This window comes from Armigeres subalbatus, chromosome 1, assembly GCF_024139115.2.
Source record: "Armigeres subalbatus isolate Guangzhou_Male chromosome 1, GZ_Asu_2, whole genome shotgun sequence".
NCBI lineage: Eukaryota > Metazoa > Arthropoda > Insecta > Diptera > Culicidae > Armigeres > Armigeres subalbatus.
In genome coordinates, this window is record NC_085139.1 from 131,582,747 (window position 1) to 131,601,770 (window position 19,024).

Here is a 19,024-nt window from a genome sequence, read left to right on the forward strand (position 1 = left end):
CAAAAGGATATCAGCCAAGCAAGTCAGCAGTTTCACAGCATCAATATAATAGGGGAACGGTTCGGCACTTCTTCCCATAGCTCCTATTTCCATAATCAAAAACAAAGCAATGGAAAGGAATTTGGTTTGTGTCTTATTTTTGTGATTTTTTCACCAGTGAGCACGCGTCTTGTTAGCAAAGGAAGCGACGAGATTGGTACTGTATTACTTTGTTTTGTGATGAGATGAATATATATTCAGTGAGATGGAAAACGGAACAGTTCCCCTATATAATCATATATATATATATATATATATATATATATATATATATATATATATATATATATATATATATATATATATATATATATATATATATATTGTTCAGATGGTTGGTTTTAAAACAATTTGCAGAGAATACGAATTCATACATCCCAGGCTTCATTAAAATATGTTAAATTATTAATTTTTCCATTTACTTTCACAATGGGATTGTTTTTTGTATCAACAGATACGTATTTCGTTTCTTTTTAGTGTTTTGTTATCAACATGTCGATACCTAGTTCGAGTAGATCGCGAACTGACTTTTGTGCCAGATAGCGGTGTCAGTATTGCCGTTAAAATTGTGATCGATTTGGGTCCGTTACCAATGCCCCTCGTAATCGCATATGACAAAATTAAGTTCCGATGGACTGGAGCAGACCAGCACCATGTTCCAACCGACGACGGTTGATTGAGCGACTACACTGAGATGGCCTGACCCATGAAGGCAATAAAGAGCGAACTTAAAGTGAAGGGAAACATTAATTGAGAAAAGCATTAAATCTCACCTCAGATCGTGACTGAGGGATGAAGACAGTGCGTTTCTTTTGTTTTATTTCTTGGAAGGGAATGTGCGAGTTGTTATATTTCAGTAAGGTTTTATTAATTATTTTAAACTTAGTTTTCTTTTTGCATGTGCTTATCTTTACAACGGTTTAATCCTTTCAATTCTGAAAGTTTCAAGTTGATAATGTCCTTATCTATGTAGAAAGGAAACGTTTATTAATTACTGCTCTTTGATACATTAATTTATGTTGCTTGATACTTGCTGCGTTGATGGGAAAAAGTATTTACATGTTCCAACTTTTGGATTTTTGTGTTTGAATGAATTGTATTCTCGTTTTCTCACCTATGTCGTCAGATGGAAATGGTTTATTTTGTTCATTGGTATCAAGACGATTCGAAATTTCTCTTAGCAAGCAATGTCCTTGATGAATTATTTACTATGCCGTCTGTCTATTGAGAATTGATTAATTGACCATCAAACTATTTGCAAGTCCAATTTGGTACATTATAAATCGCAAAAAAAAGAATGAGAATACTGTTTCATGGAAAGATGCGAACCTGCTAGTAGATCCATTTGTCTACATTTGGAACAAAAAGGACTGAACATAAATATGTACTCTAGTTTTTTTTTTCAGTTGTTACTAAGATTACTTACAATACTATATCTTATACAATAAGACAAATTCCTAATTTTCATTCGCTTGTTTGAAATATTTACATACAAAATTTACAGGTTCAAAGATAATACTAGACCTCAGTTTTTGTCTAAACCAACTAAAAGTACCGATTTACCCCCTACTTTTATATCACAAATAATTTTTCTTAACCTTCTTTTAAATCGCTATCGTTTGCTTGTCAGTTTGTTTGAATTTTTTGAAAGTGTTTTTATTTCTCTAATTTGTCGCGTATTTGTTTCAGCATCCTGCTGTATGTGCCTCGGCCCATGGTTGCAAACCGTGAAGAGCGGCTAGCGGAGCTCCTGGGGCGGTGTTAGGTGGCGCCGCCGACGGAGGCGGTTGACCAAAGCCTTTGCTGAGGGCTTCCGCCTGCAGGGATAGCATCAATCGGTTTGCCGCTTGTCGTTCCGCTTCGCGTTCTTCGGCTGTTTGGCGTCTGGAATTAAGAAACAGATTGAATTAGATGCTAGATTTTTGATGGTTTGAAGATTTGTAATAATTTAGATGGTTTAGAATGGATTTGATTGGATTCAAATAAGAACGCTCGTGTACATGTTTTATGAAATCAAATAGATCATTCTGGAAACCATTCCAACATAGCACGCTGGCCGTCTGTCGAGAGTATAAATGTTAATTTGTTCTAAATTAAATCATCCACAAAATGTACCCGCCCTTATTTGTACGCCAGCTGCCGGGGGTTCTCACACTTTCTTATTCGCAGCGAGCGAGAGCTTTCGCTAAACAAGTGTTAATTCTATAAAGCGAAACATAGAATTATCATAACACACTTTAGCTCGCAAAAAGTATTCATAGCCACCAACGAGGTCTGGCTCCAAAACCAAACAGCAAACGAATCCGGTAAGATAAATGGCATATGTTTCGAAACGGATCGTGCAGCAGTTTTAGGCTCGGCTTGGATGTTTTACGCGGAGAACGCGCGCACACGAATCATTATAATTTCTGGCTCTCGGATTAAGTTTAATGAATTTCATAAATTATGGAAACTTCCTCTGACGAGTAGGAGCGAACATACGAATAGATCCTGGTGGGCTGGAGTCGTTGTTTAATTTGCCCTCTACCTACATACCGATTTCCACCCGAAGCCGTGTGTGAATATTACATGTTTGAAGTTGTCAGCGGGTTTGAACAACTGGTGCGATGATTTATGCAGTGGTAATGGTTTTAAATCAGTATTAAATTCGATTAGTGAGATTTTGCTTTAGAGCAGTGGTGTAATTGCTTTCAATTCAGTTTGATATGTGATCCAATAAACATGCATAGCTTAGCATGACGTAAAAATATTATTGGATGAGGGAGAAGTGTTTGCAAAGCCCGGGCCAATAATGGGTTACTGACAGACAAGAGGGCTGTGCTGATATTAATTTTACAGTTATTCATTACTAGCAGACCCGACGAACTTCGTTTCGCCTAAAATTGATTTATTTTCTGATTAGATCTCGAGTTATGAAGAAATTGGTGTTTCATTTGTATGGGAGCCCCCCTTTCCAAAGCGGGGAGGGGTCTCGAACCATCTTAAGAACCTTCCCCGGCCCCAAAAACCTTCACATACAAATTCTCACGTCGATCGGTTCAGTAGTTTCCGAGTCTATAAGGCACAGACAGACAGAAATTCATTTTTATGTATATAGATTAATGGTCAGTCAGTTTACCAAGTCACCATACATGTTTGATTGCTTTTGCATTGTTGGATGATGTTTATTGAACAGAGTAGACGGTGATAGACTGGATGCTGCAGCAATTTTACCACAAGTATTGCGACTACATTTTCGAAGTCAATCCATATCGGGTCAAATCTTAGTTCTTATCCTTCACTACATGGATGCATTGAGAAACTTCATGAATTACATAACGCCTAGGAGAGGGGAGGAAGGATAAGTTAATACAACATTTTTAGAGGACGGGGAGCTTAAAACAGACAATGTTTGCCTTACATAATTACGTAGAAGCAGTAAGAAGGACAGTCTACATCATATGTCGTTTGATAATTGGGTCCTAAAATGAAGAATTGACATTCGACAAATTCTTTCAGGCTAATCATCCTAAAAGCGTCAGATATTTTTCCGACTCAGAAGTCGAATGGAACATTATTTGACTTGGAATTTAAAAACAAATAGGAAATGCTTCTTCGACAGTATCGGTCTTGTTTGATGTACACAATTAACTGGTATAATATGGTTACCAACTTACTAGCAGAGCGCTTTACTCATCTTTTAACGTTGTTGGCTGATAGCTCATTTATATAAATAGCATTGATTAATGCATTCTTGACCGATGTACTACCGTGTACAACCATAAACGTAGTAGGGCTTTACGACCCAATTAAACAAATATTTTTAAAACCAAATTTAGCTTTGTATTCTATCTGAACCGGTCTTTTGCACGCGGCTGCCATTCACTGTAAAACAGAGACGTACTCGGAATTCGATTCTTCATTGAAAAATTAATTATGCATATGGAAGAAGACTCGTCGTGGATATCAACGTAAAACGCTTCATTTATTTCACAGCAATAGCACTCAACGCTACGTTTTAAATCGAGCTCCGATGGCCAGGCTGTGGACCCCATTGAATGATTTATCACGTTTTCACCGGTTTGCCTGATGCGCACTCAATACCAGAGCGCTGTCAACGCCATGTCCTGTCCATTCGTTTTATCACTGTTTTGTCGAATGACTTTATTTGTGCTTGGTCGCTCGCAAATAAACTTTCTATACTACACAGTAAAAAATAAAAAGTAATATCACATCAGATTTGATGCACATTATCGCCGTCGTAAATATAATGTTATATTATATTATGTTGACGTAACCAAAAGTTGACGTACTTGATAATTCTTTTTCAAATTAAAGCCGTGTAATTCATTTGCGACGTAATATTTGCGATGTAACTGAAAAACGACGTAAAAACAGGTCAGGATGAATCCCGCTTTCGGCAGCGGGGTTAGGGGTATTCGGATAGTTTTCTTTCATGTTCGAAAATACATTTTTAGATGCAACAATTTCGAATTTTATTTATTCAAATCGAATTTTATTGTATGCACAAAAACTTGAACTTTTAATTAAAAAATTTTATTATTTTTTTATAAATATTTTTTCAGTCAATCATTTTTAATTTATAATTATTAATATTCAATTTTAAAGTTAAATTTTAATTGCTTTAAAGATATATATATTTCATTCAATTCATTTAATTCACTATATATTTTAGCATCATTTATGTATTATATTTTATCGGCGGTGACGTGGCGGCGTCACCTTGTTGGTTATCGGCAAAGTAGGCGGGGGAATTTACTCGAAAGTTTTTTCAGGAAGTCCTCCGGAAATTGCTTAGGAAATTCCTCCAAAAATTTCTTTAGAAGATTTTCCTAAAATACTTCAGAAAGTTCCTCTAGGAAATCGTCCGGAAGTTTGTCTGGAAATTCCTCCAGATACTTCTTTGCAAATACCTCCACGAATTCCATTGGAAACTCTCCCAGAAATTCCTCTGAAAATTCTTCTAGCAATTCCTCCGGAATATCCTCCAATTCCTTCATAATATCCTTCAGGAATTCCTCCGGAAGTTACTCCAGAATTCCTCCGGAAGCTCCTCCAGGAATTCCTCCAGAAGCTCCTCCAAGAATTCCTCCAGAAGCTCCTCCAGGAATTGCTCCAGAAGCTCCTCCAAGAATTTCTTCGGATGTTCCTTTAGCAATTCCTGCCGTTAATCCTCAGGAAATTCCTCCAGGAATTCATCAGGAACTTCCTTCAGGAATTCCTCAGGAACTTCCTCCGGGAATTTCTCCGGGAGTTCCTCCAGGAATTCCTCCGGAAGTTCCTCCGGCAATTCCTTCGGAAGCTCATCCAGAAATAAATTCGGAAGTTCCTTCTGGAATTCTTCCGGAAATTCCTACGAAATTCCTACGAAATTCTTCCACGACATCCTAGGTCAGTTCCTCCAGGAATTCCTCCGGAAGTTCCTCCAGGAATTCCTCCGGAAGTTCCTCCAGGAATTCCTCCGGAAGTTCCTCCAGGAATTCCTCCGGAAGTTACTCCAGGAATTCCTCCGAAAGTTCCTCCAGGAATTCATCCAAAACCTCCTCCAAAAGTTCCTCCAACAAAAGTTTTTCCAGGAATTCCTCCGTAAATTCCTCAAGGAAATACACCGGAAGCTCCTTCGGAGAAACTTCCAGAGGAATTCCTTGTGAAACTTCCGGAGGAATTTTTGGTGGAGCTTCCGCAGGAATTATTGGTGGAACTTCCAGAGGAATTCCGGGTGGAACTTCCGGAGGAATTCTAAGTGGAACTTCCGGAGGAATTCCTGGAGAAACTTCCGGAGGAATTGCTTATGGAACTTCCGAGAGGATTCCTGGTGGAACGTCCAGAGGAAATCCTGGTGGAACTTCCGGAGGAATTCCTGGTGGAACTCTGGAGGAATTCCTGATGGAACTTCCGGAGGAATTCCTGGTGGAACTTTCGGAGAAATCCCTGGACGAACTTCCGGAAGAATTCCTGGAGGAACTTCCGGAGGAATTCCTGGATAAACTTCTGGGGGGATTTCTGAAGGAACTTCCGGAGGAATTCCTGGAGGAACTTCCGGAGGAATTCCTGGAGGAACTTCCGGAGGAATTCCTGGAGGAACTTCCGGAGGAATGCCTGGAGGAACTTCCGGAGGAATTCCTGGAGGAACTTCCGGAGGAATTCTTGGAGAAACTTCCGGAGGAATTCCTGGAGGAACTTCCGAAGGAATTTCTGGAGGAACTTCCGGAGGAATTCCTGGAGGAACTTCCGGAGGAATTCCTGGAGGAACTTACGGAGGAATATCTGGAGGAGTACTTGGAGGAACTTCCGGAGAAATGCCTGGAGGAACTTCTGAAGGAATACTTGGAGGAATTCGTGTAGGAACTTCCGGAGGAATTCCTGGAGCAACTACCGGAGGAATACCTGGAGGAACTTCCGGGGGAATTCCTCGAGGAACTTCCGGGGGAATTCCTCGAGGAACTTCCGGGGGAATTCCTCGAGGAACTTCCGAGGGAATTCCTTGAGGAACTTCCAGGGGAATTCCATGAAGAACTTCCGGAGGAATTCCAGGAGGAACTTCGGGAGGAACACTCGGAGCAATACTTTGAGGAACTTCTGGAAGATTACTTGGAGGAATTTCCGGAGGATTTCGGGTAGGAACTACCGGAGGAATTCGTGGAGGAACTACCGGGGGAATACCTGGAGGAACTTCCGGAGGATTTCGGGTAGGAACTACCGGAGGAATTCGTGGAGGAACTTTCGGAGGAATTCCTGCAGAATCTTCCGGAGCAATTCCTGGAGGAACTTCCGAAAAAATTATTGAAGGCGTTCCTGAAGGAGCTTTCGAATGAATTGCTGGATAAACTTGCGGAGGAATTCCTGAGTTAAGTTTCTCTTGGAATTAATAGATGAACTTCGTTGTAATTCCTTGAGGAATTTGCTGACGATTTCCTGGAGCAATTTGCGGGGAAATTTCTGGAGAAACTTGTGGAGGAATTCCTGGAGGAACTTGCGGATTAATTTCCAAAAGAATCTCCGGAGAAACTTCTAGAGTAATTGCAGAAGGTATTTTTGAAGCAGATTTTGGAGTAAATTCCAAATGAACTCCAAGAGGAATATCCTATGAAGCTCCTAGGGAAATTTCCAAAGGAACTCTAGGAGGAATTTCTCAAGTAACTTTTGGTAGACTTTTCAGAGTAACTTTTGAAGGAATTTCCGGAGATATTTTTAAAGGAATTTCCGAAGGAACTCGTGGAAGAATTTCGGAAAGAACTCCTGAAGGAATCTCCAAAGGAATTTCCGTAGAAACTGGATTAAAATTTTTCAAATTATATTTTTTTATGAATGATTTGTTTATCGGCTTTATCAGTCAGTTCTACTTAAAGTATGAAGGAGTAGATAATCGAAAGATAATTGAAAATCATCAGATTGAATGCCGTTCGCTAGGGCGCGAAAAAGAAACGATAGAGGGTGAAAGGGAGAAAGGCAGACCATCTATTGAACAGCACAATGTTTCAATTATGAAAATATAATTTTATAATCATTATTTTTTTCAAGTTTTCATTTTTAGCTCTTGTTTTTTTATTGTTTTTAATTTTAGAATTTAAAAATTTTTCAGATCTTCAAATTGCAAAATATTTTGAATTTTTAGTTCATACCGTGCGGGACCGAAATCCGTACAGCACCGAAATCCGTCCACCTCATGAGATATCAATAAATTAAAGGGGGTTAAAGGTAATAATTGTAAAAATAATTTATCTTGTCCTGATCAGATACTTGGCAGTAAGCTTTTAGGGCATTGAAATGGAAAGAAGGCTTTGAAATTAAAACAACAAAAATCAAAAACAAATCGCCACCCAGCAAACGCGAAGTTTTGGCCGCCATTTTGTTTTCGGGTTGAGCATTATTGCACCAAAAGTAACTGTATTTCTTTGCTTATTGCGAATCATTACATAAGATAAGCGGAATACAAATCAAAGGGATCGCTTATCAAGGTGCGTATCGAACTACTTACAGTGGTAGTTTAGTCAATCAAACTGTTTCAATTTAAATATTTAGTTAAAAAATAGCTGTACGGATTTTGATCCTTTGATTCGAAATCCGTCCACGGTGGACGGATTTCGAGTCAGGAGTAGTTGATTTTATTCATTATTTTATTATGTTTTTCGTAGTTTTTAATGAGTAAATGTGAAATACTTCAAAAGTAGAAACCTTCATGCTCCTATGTCAATGAAAAACGTTTTATTTACATTCGATTCCTATTTTCTAATGACTTTTTCATATACTAAGGTGCTTAAGTGTACGGATTTCGATGCCCCACGGTACTTTTATAATTGACTAAAAACTTCAGTTACGGCATAGCACTTCACTATAGAAATAGCCTACTAGACATCACTATTATTTTCAATCATTTGGTAAAAATCCGTAGAGCGTTTACAACAAGTAGGGAAACTGCTCCTGGATTTCATCTCATAGCACCGATGTTCATCTCATTAAAAACAAAGCAATGGTAAGGAACTTGATTTTTTCCTTGAATTTGTTTATTATTTTTCTCATGTTTACAAGAAGAAGCGACGAATTTGGTGCCGTATTTCTTTGTTTCGCGTTGAGATGAATATATGTTCAGTGAGATGGAGATCGGAACATTTCCCCGAGACAAAAACTATGTTCGTTTACTGTCTGAAAAGCTGCTGAGATTCCGCATGATCATTCGATCAGCAACAAAGCAAAAATGAGTTAAAAAAGCTAATATCATATTGATTCCACTTCAGTTTGAATTATTTTCGTTTTTTGAATATGTTACCCGTTAGATTTATCTGCTTCGTCTTCGTTTCCTTTAAACGTACTCAGTACGTATCCAACAATGCGGTTTAATTTAATTTTGCTTCCTTCCTGGGTAAGTGCACTCGTTTGTTGATGAATGAACTATCATGATTCCGCCGGATCGTTGTCCTGCAAGGGAAATGGAACCAGTTTGAAAATAACAAATTGAAAATTTGCTGCAGCTTTCGTGCATCGGAGATTGTCTTACCTGGTGGATTCCATTGTACCAGTCGAATGCCGATTCCTTGCTGAAGATGTCGATCGATTGTCCGTGAGAAACAATCTTCTCAAAGATTTTAGTTTACCGCAAAATATGTTTTGCTTTAGACGAACTAAACATTAAAATTCAAAGTGAGAACTTGTCGCTTGACTGACTAACAGTTCTGATTCGGTTACGTAATATTACATATATTTTTCGTAATATATCACTTTTAAATGTAATATTTTGTTTGATTCTAAGCAAAAATGATATGCACCATTCTTACTGTAATATATTCTCTAATTAAGCAGGTAATATTACACTACTTTAGCGCACTCACAGAAACATTTTCATCAATTAAAATTTACGTTGCGCGATGTACAAAATGGATCAATTTGACGTAAAAATACGTAAAATCTAGTTTTACATAGAAATATTAGGTACGTCTCGTGAAGTTACGTCACGGCATTTTAATATTTTTTTTGCTGTGTACGGAATTACACCTCAACTGGGACAGTGTTTGTTTCTGACAAAAAGTGATGGAACCAGTTAGTCGCCCCATGGCTGGATGTCTCGTATTATAGCCGAAAGCCAATTTAACCGGCAACGGCGGCGTAAATCAACGTGGCGATTTTTTTTATACGTTTCTTTGAGATTTTTCGCGATTTCGGGATTTTTTCAAGACATAAACGGAAGAATCTTTCGAATTTTTCCTGAAAAATCTGATGAACTTATTCAAAAAAATCTTAAAGTTTTTCCAAAATATTCATTTGGATTATTATTTTCGGATTGTTCACGGAAACTACTTTGAAGTTTCGAGAATTTTTCGGAATTACCAACTGAAGCACTTTGGCAATCTAAAAGAAAATTGTTTTGAATTTCAGCACGAGATTCTTTGGAATTTACATAAGAAATCGTTCCAAACTACTACAGGAAAATGTTCGGAATATCCGCGGAAAGTTCAAACGGCATTCGCTAACTGAAACGAAAACACGTTGCAGTTATTTAACGACTAGAGTATTGTCCATAAGAAAATCTTGGGAAATTCCATAGGCTGAAAGCAAAATACGGCCGAACTGGTAATTTGATAAAAAATAGTCGTATTCTCTAACAGGTCGTTTGGTCGGAATAGTCATTTGGCCAAATAGGTTATCAGCCCGAAATGTCCTTTCGCCGAAACGGACGTTTGACAGAATGGGCAATTTGGCGAAAATGCTGTTTGGCCAATACATGACCAAATGTCAATTACTGAACAAATAATATCATCAAAAATGTCCACCCATTTGGCCAAATGACATTTACGCCGAAATGGCCTTCTTGTCAAAAGATTATTGAACGAAATTTCGCAACCTCTCTACTTTGTAAGCCGATCTAACCCAAAAAATATCTAACCAAATCCTATTAAGCCAAATTAAACGTACATCCGAAACTGCTATTAGGTCGAAAATAGTTTGCCGCAAATGTTGTTTGGCCGAAAGCGACATATAGCCGAAAGGGACTTTCGACCAAAACTTGCCCAAACTTTGCCCGAAAAAATCGTTAGACCGAATAGTCCATTTCTAGGAACTTTTCCTTAAATCATTCTGACCTTGATTTTTAAAATGGCGATTGTGCTATGAATTCAAACTATTTTGCACAACTAATGTACCAAACAGAAAAAAATAGAAAAATATACATAGCTCTTTTAGTGGAATGTATTCAACCGTCTAAGACGAATTAAGTACTGTCCATTTAATTCCACCAGTGATTTTTCGTTATCTTTGCAGATACGTATTTCGACCACAACTGTGTGGTCGTCTTCAGTGTCTTGTACTTGACTCGACTCGAACGAAGTCGAGTCAAGTACAAGACACAGAAGACGACCACACAGTTGTGGTCGAAATACGTATCTGCAAAGATAACGAAAATTAACTGGGGATTTAAATGGACAGTACTTAATTCGTCTTAGACGGTCAGAAAGAATAGATTGCAATCTATCAAGTAATGTGAATTGAAAGAAATATAGAGAATAGAGAGAGTATGCGTCGTTTCAAATTTCAAGGTCAAATACAGTTACGCCTATTTGAAGAAAGTTCCTAGATTTAACCGAAAACTCTGTTTGCTAGGAATGAATGGCAGAAAAAGCCATTTTGCCCGAAAATATCCTTTCTGAAAAACAACTCTTTAGGCCAAACAGCATTTTCTGCCTAAGCCTAAACGACTTCTTACAAAACTTAATTCTTACAATTAATTGCATTTTTGATCAAATGATCTATTCGGTGAAACAACTTTTCTCTTCGAATGCTCCTTTCGCCTCTATGTTGCTTTCGGCCAAACTACATTTTCGGTCAAACAATTTTCGATTTTAGATAAACGTTCAGTTCGACTTGGTTAAATGGAAATTGGATTGATGACTTTCGGCTTAACGGCCAGTATCGACTTAAAAAATAGACAGGTTACGAAATTGTATTCGATTGTCATTTGACAATTTCGCCAAACGAGTGGCCATTATTTACCATTGTATTATCCATTCAGGCATTTCTTAAATAAAACTACGCGATTTTTTTCTTAGCTTTTACGGAGAGGTTTAAGAAATTTCAATAAGAAACTGTATGAAACTTTCTAGAAAATCATTGAAATCATCATCAAATCATCATTTTCACGAAAAATTCTATGGTACTTCGACGAGATGTTGTAGGGATCAATCAGGAAATTTTACGGACTTCTTCAAATTTGAATCAGCGTGGAAAATTATAGATCAGCGGCGCGACAAATTTTGAACGGTGATGCGCCGATGCAAGAATGTCGCCGGCGGTGGCGTAGTGCGGCGGCGCACACATCTACCGGGAAAAGCTTTTACTTTTATTTTAATTCAATGAATTCCCAATATTTGTTGATGTTTTATCTATTTATGTAATTATAATTCATCTGACAACTCAGTCTTAATGAATGAAAATAGAACTAACGGTTACAATAGAAGTGACCTCTTAACCTTATTTTTAAAGCGTTCGGGTACTTCGCAAAAGTCAATGTTCGCGCCAACGCGAAGTTTTTTAACTACCCTTGTTTCACTTTCGACTAGTCTTGATTCCTCTTGAGAGTTTTGCCTCCATCTGCACTACTAACAATCCATCTATTCCCTTCCACACCACATCGTTCCGCTTGGTGTCAATGCCAACGAGCGATGGACACATTAAATGACGCACACACGAAGAAACCCAAAAGAGAACCTAGCCACGCCCCAACAGCAGCCGATACACGCAAACCTGACGATTATGGTAACGCGTCACCTATAAAATTGAATTGCATCAAAGATTCAGATTCATTCAGTTTTCATAGAAAATATAGCATCGTATAAGTTGAAAGCGCCTTTCACTCCACCGACAGAAGCCAATCAGCCCTTTTCAAGGCTATAGAGTTAATTACCCCCTACCGTCGAGCTACCGATCATTCCCTGGCGATTCTTCTACCGAAGGATCCGGCCACCAACCCGGCAGAGGTGTCTGCCCAATCGAGTTCGTGAGCAAACAGTCAAAAAGCTCCTCAACCGTTGTAGATGTTTTGATCATTGCAATGCATTGCATTGCGAAGACTAGTTCGTTGTGTCCAAAGAACGTTCAGCAGTACAGCAGTGATCGTTGGCGAAGAGGTCGTTGAATAGCACGAATGTCCAGTAGCCCGAGTAACCGAGGAGAATCGATTTCTCCGCACAATAGTCTAGCCACGAATATCGCTCGCTCGCTAGCCTTTTTTCGAGGGTACCTATCCATATTGAGCAATCTGCATCAAGCAGGCTAAGCAGGAAGATTAAGTGGATCACGCCATCGTTGGACACGTTCAATTCTCAAGTTCCATACAACGTCATTCGGAGTCCAGACAATAGAAGCGGATGCCACGATAGGTCGAACCAGCGCACAGTACAAGGACTTCAAGCAGTGTGAATCAGTGAAGTCCTTTGCAATTTTCGATATGAAACCCAGCTGGCGGTTTGCCTTGGAATTCATCGATCTATAGTAGGCGTTGAACGTCAGTTTTGAATCCAACACAACTCCAAGATCTGTAATCTTCGCATCTCTTTGAGTTCCTCTTTGTAGTTCCATCAATACGGTAATCAAATTATAATGGGTATTTTGACGGATGAAAGGTCATAACAGAGCACTTTGGGACACTGACAGTCAATTTGTGCTGATGGCACCAGGTACTGAACACATTCAACAAACTTTGCAGACGATGACGGTCATCAACTGATCGTACTACTATTAGATATATTTTCAGGTCGTCTGCATAGATAATTCTGCAGTCCAAACCCAATTTCGATACAACGTCGTTGAAGTAGAGTGTAAACAGCAGAGGTCCTAAGTTGGTTCCTTGTTGCACGCCAGATAAATTGCTGAAAAGGTGTTACCGTTCATGATAACAATAGACCATTTTATCAGCCATCCACTTATATGGACTAATAGTTAAACTCATATGTGAATCTTCGCATGAAGAACCCTTCAGAAATGTAAGAACCAACATAATAAAAAAACGAGATTGGCGCCGGGCTTGATTACAAGTTGGGACGTGAAGCAAAACGGTGGAGTATCCGCAAACGAAAAAAAAACTCCGTCTTTTAGAACGTGAGCTCTTTTTATTTGGAAAAAGTCACGAGATGTGGAACTGTTTGATACGGGCCCGGTGAATTACTCTGGCTAGTTCGGCAGGTTCTGTATATCGCCAGGGTTTTGGTGTACCCAACCTCAACGAACCGCCAGCTCGAAAACCGACGTTAAGCACGTGCAAGTGCTTCTGACAGAACTAATCGGATCAGGACCCAGCTCTGCCGAATCCGTCGCTCCACGAGGTCCGTATATTCTCCACCACGCGGAATTTTGTCCCAGTGCTGTCCATCCGAGCAAAGCGAGCCTCACCGTGTGCCAATTCTGCGGTCCCTTGTGCTCGTCCGCCACCGCGTCCAACCTATAAAGACCAAATCCGAGCGAATACAGCGTGGGGTGACAGACCCGCTTCCCCGGATTTCCGCTAGGCCACGCCAGCAAGTGAGCTGTACCGTGTGTCTTTTCCACGGTCCCTCGTGCTCGTTCGTCAACGCGTTCAACCGACGGATACCCAGGTCGGAAGAATATCGCTCCCTTGGGTCATACCAGCTCACTTTTTGCCCGAGATTCGCCGTGTCACGAAACCGATCAGTTCCCCGGCCGATCAAATAAAAAAAAATCAAAAATGTACTTCAAGCTTTTCTCAATTGGTCAAAAGAGTACATGACTGTCCGTTGGTCCATGAAGGTCTTCCTCTGTCCACTTCATTGTCTTTAAGTGTGTCCCTTCGAGCTGGATAAAGCGTCGACCCTGAACATTGGAGGTGAGCTGGTTTGGGGTGTGAGGACGTCCACCGCCTAGACGTGTGGACGTCACAGACAGTTACAAGAGGACGAAACGCACGAGTCAATTTTCCCAAGTAGTTTTCTGCCAGTTAGGTAAGAACCAAGCCTCGGAGTAAGTTTGGTCGAGGTGCGATAGTTTGGACAACAAGATGTAGAGGTCGATCTTGTCGAAAGCCGCCTTCAAATCGGTGTAGATAACATCGACTTGAGCTTTGTTTTCCATAGCAGTAATACAGTAATAGCAGTAATACAGTAACACTATGTTCGCACTACAGTTTGAATAACAGTAAGTAACTGCTCCTTTACTCACTCCATGTTTGGACATGTCAATTTACGAGTCAAAAATTAAGTTCCATTATTTTGATTACATGCACATGAGAAACAATCTAAAAACTTCATCAAAATTGGACTTCATAATGCGAGGAGTTTTGAAAGTAACATAGATAACTATCGTTCTTTCTTAGAGAATTCTAAATTAGATGTTCTGTCTATTACAAAAAACTGGGTTGAATAATCAAATACTAATAAGTCTATTGAACTCGATGGATAAAAAATCATTAGATCTGACCGTCAAAATAAAAATAAATCAAGAGGAGGAGGAGTTGCTTTCTACCTTAAGAAAACTATTAAATGCACCGTTATCGCAAAACCTGAAAGTGAATGTGAAATTGATTATTTGTTTATTAAACTTAAGCATGCCAATTAAGTCTGTGGTGTCGTCTATAAACCCCCGGACGTTAATGTTTCAAAAATAGACACAATTTTCAGTATAGTTTCAGAAATTTCCTCTTCAAATCCCAATGTTCTGTTGATGGGTGATTTCAACATTGATCTGATGAAACGCGATTCGAACTTCACGGTCTTGTTGATTATTTAGCATCACGTGATTTCAAACTTGTCACTACTCATCTAACTTGCCATAGGCCCGGTTCTTCATCAACCATTGATCTGTTTACAGGTAATTGCACGGACAGTTTGAACAATGTGTACCAGTCGTCGGTGGGGGGAATCAGCGATCACGATTTTATTTGTGTTGATTACAAGTTTTAAGTTGATAAAAACTCCTTTATTGCTGATTTTCGTTGTGAAAATTTCGATAATGTCTACAACTGTGTGGGATTCAACGAAAAGCTTCGGTGTTTCAATTATTTACTTCACTCCGTTCTTAACATACATGCGCTACTCAAGAAAAAGACGACCAAAGATCCATGAAATCCTTGGATCAACAAGTATGTTAATCGATTGATCAAAAATTGCGCCGAAGCCTATGAGTGCTGGAAACGGGACCAAGGTAACCAGAATAAATGGAAAAATTTCACTTGCTTTCGTAACTTGGCCAACCGCGAAATCAAACGCACAAAACAAGAATATTTTCACTCTCAACTGAGTGCTGATCTTCCTGCAAAGCATTTGTGGAAAAACATTAAACGATTGGGCCTGAAACAAACGAACACTCATGTAGGTGAAGGTGACGTAACGGCTGACTCCCTGAATATGTTTTTTTTTGCAGCACACTTCCCACCCCTTAGTTTCAATCAAAGTGAAGATGTTGAATCACAACCAAATTTTCATTCAGATGTGTAACTAGTGCGATGCTGTAGGAAACGACTTTATTCCATTAAATGTTTTAAAAATTTCTTTAGGTGTCACTATTACGTACATTACTGATATTTCCAATTGCTGCATTACATCATCCGAATTTCTTGTCAATTGGAAAATTGCTAAAGTTATTCCAATTAGTAAGATTGATAATCCATGTATCGAAAAAGATTATCGTCCAATAAGCATCCTTTGCGCTCTTTCTAAAGTTTTTGAGTCAGTACTTTCTAAACAACTGAATGAATATTTAATCCGAAATAACCTGCTATGCGCTTTCCAATCGGGGTATCGGAAGGCATGTAGTACAGTTACTGCACTGATTAATATTGAAAATGACATAAGGCAAGCACTAGATAAAAAATGATCACTATTCTTACTCTCTTAGATTTTAGTAAGGCATTTGATTCTATTAACCACCGACGATTATGTGAGAAGTTGAAACACAATTTCCACTTAGACTATTCCTCCTCAAGTTTAATTCTATCCTATCTTTCTAATCGGTTGCAGTATGTCGACTACAATGATCATCAATCCGAAATTATTGCAGTCCAAACTGGGGAGCCACAAAGCTCAATACTCGGTCCATTTCTCGATGTTTATAAACGACTTACCATTGAGTTTATCTTTTTGTAAATTTCACCTATATGCGGATGATTGTCAACTGTGCATCTCCGGAGAACCTATCGCCGCACCTGAAATCGTTTGTCGGATGAACTCAGATGTTCAAAATATCTTAGTGTGACGAGAATGGACTGATTCTTAACGTGAAAAAAACACAGACTATAATTTTTCACACTAAACGTGCAACATTACCTTTTGTTCCTCCAATTAAAGTTGGAAACGATTTCATCACGTATTCTAATGTGGTTAAAAATCTTGGCCTTCTAATGGATTCAAATTTAAATTGGACAAACCAGACAAACGCAGTTTCCAGTAAAGTCGACAACGCCTTGCACTACCTACTTTTGCTGGGGCATTGTACTACTCAACCCATCAGGATTCAACTTAATTAATTAATCCGCTAGATTGGCTTTTCTCGGTGATATTTTAAACTTCACAGCATTATTTTTCGTGACGCGTTTCGGCTTACTGACCTTCAGCCATCATCAGACGTAACGTGCTGGATGTAACCTTTCAGCTTGGTCAGTCAAATTACAGTGTAATTTGACTGACCAAGCTGAAAGGTTACATCCAGCACGTAACGTCTGATGATGGCTGAAGGTCAGTAAGCCGAAACGCGTCACGAAAAATAATGCTGTGAAGTTTAAAATATCACCGAGAAAAGCCAATCTAGCGGATTAATTAATTAATAAACGCGCGGTGATTAGCACAAACAATAGGATTCAACTTGCCAGGTCACTTTTAGCACCTCTATTCGATTATGGAGACATATTGTTTGGTCTTGTATCAAAGGCAAATCTAAAAAAAAACTAAACCAGGCTTTCAATGTTTTCAATGGCTTTCAATGTAAGATATGCATACAATCTAAAAAATATGACCATGTATCTGTCTATAAGAAGTTTTTACTTGGTTGTGATTTTGTGAATCATCTTAAGCTAAGAACATGCATCCAAATATATAAAATTATAAATGACCCCCCAATTTACCTCCGAAACTTCTTCAAGGTTGCCCGCTCGAGCATTACTACTTATTGTTCCAAGAGCACTTTCTAATAATTTGAGAGATTCTTTTGTGCCCGTGCTGTCAAAATTTGGAACGAATTACCTCGTAATCATCGAAGCGAAATGACATCTGTCTCTTTCAAACGAAATGTGACCATTCACTTCAATTCCCAACAGTACTAAAATTACTTATTTTATTATGTTAGATGAAAGCCCTCCTTAGCCGTGCGGTAAGACGCGCGGCTATAAAGCAAGACCATGCTGAGGGTGGCTGGGTTCGATTCCCGGTGCCGGTCTAGGCAATTTTCGGATTGGAAATTGTCTCGACTTCCCTGGGCATAAAAGTATCATCGTGTTAGCCTCATGATATACGAATGCAAAAATGGTAACTTGGCTTAGAAACCTCGCAGTTAATAACTGTGGAAGTGCTGAATGAACACTAAGCTGCGAGGCGGCTCTGTCCTAGTGTGGGGATGTAATTCCAATAAGAAGAAGAAGAAGAAGAAGATTATGTTAGATAATAGTACATAGTTGCGTTCGCTTTGAAAACTGTTAAGTGGTTATTTATGCGATTATAAAGATTATGTAAATCTATATACATAAAAATGAATTTCTGTCTGACTGAAAATTTGTATGCAGAGGTTTCTGGGGCCGGGAAAGGTTCTTAAAATGGTTGGAGACCCTTCCCCCCTTTGGAAAGGGGGGCTCCCATACTAATGAAACATCAAATTCTTCATAACTCGATTATTAATCGCAGAATAAATTAATTTTAGGTAAAACGAAGTTCGTCGGGTCTGCTAGTAAATAAATAAAAATAAGTAATTCAAATTATCGACAAAAGAAAGCTCATCAAGATAGCCGAATAACATGTTACAAGGCCTTAGTGCGAACATAGTATAAGACTGGTTTGTACCCTCAGCCTTATACAGAGTTGAATTCAAACAACGATATGCATTACTGGCGCGCTGGAAATTGATAGTTGACTGTTTTGCACGATGCTTCTGTTGACTGGCATTTTTAACACCTTTTAGGTTCCGAAGAAAAGGTGTACTCCACACGGGCGAAAGTGGACGACATTTTGGAGGCACGTTTATTTGCAGCCATTGTTGAACGATACTACAGAAACTGTTTGCCATATCATTATCATCTTGGCAATCACTCAGGTAGCCCTAATCAAAAGTACGGACAAAATCAGATAAATGCCGCGTTATCTGATCGATCGGGAACCGGTACGTTATCCACAGGATGGATGTCGTCAGAGCGGAAAGTACGTTGAATAGGAAAGATCATTTCTAACGGAGAGTTATGCAAGTCGATAGACAACAGTGGAACGGCCGGCCGCCGTGTTGATATTGGGTTTACAACTGTTCGAGCAGAAGACTAGATCCAAAATACGATCATGCTAATTACGATGCC

The 19,024-nt window shown here is 39.0% G+C and overlaps 1 protein-coding gene across 4 annotated transcripts in view; it reads right to left on the reverse strand.

The window, feature by feature from the left end:
• Positions 1-888: 888 nt before the first annotated feature.
• LOC134205133 (T-cell leukemia homeobox protein 3) overlaps positions 889-19,024 on the reverse strand; it is a 348,199-nt gene continuing 330,063 nt past the window's right edge. For all 4 annotated transcript variants that reach the window (XM_062680085.1, XM_062680084.1, XM_062680083.1 and 1 more), the window contains one exon: positions 889-1,923. In XM_062680085.1, coding sequence (XP_062536069.1) covers positions 1,725-1,923 — 199 coding nt within the window. In that variant the 3' untranslated portion in view covers positions 889-1,724. The remainder of the gene's footprint in view (positions 1,924-19,024) is intronic.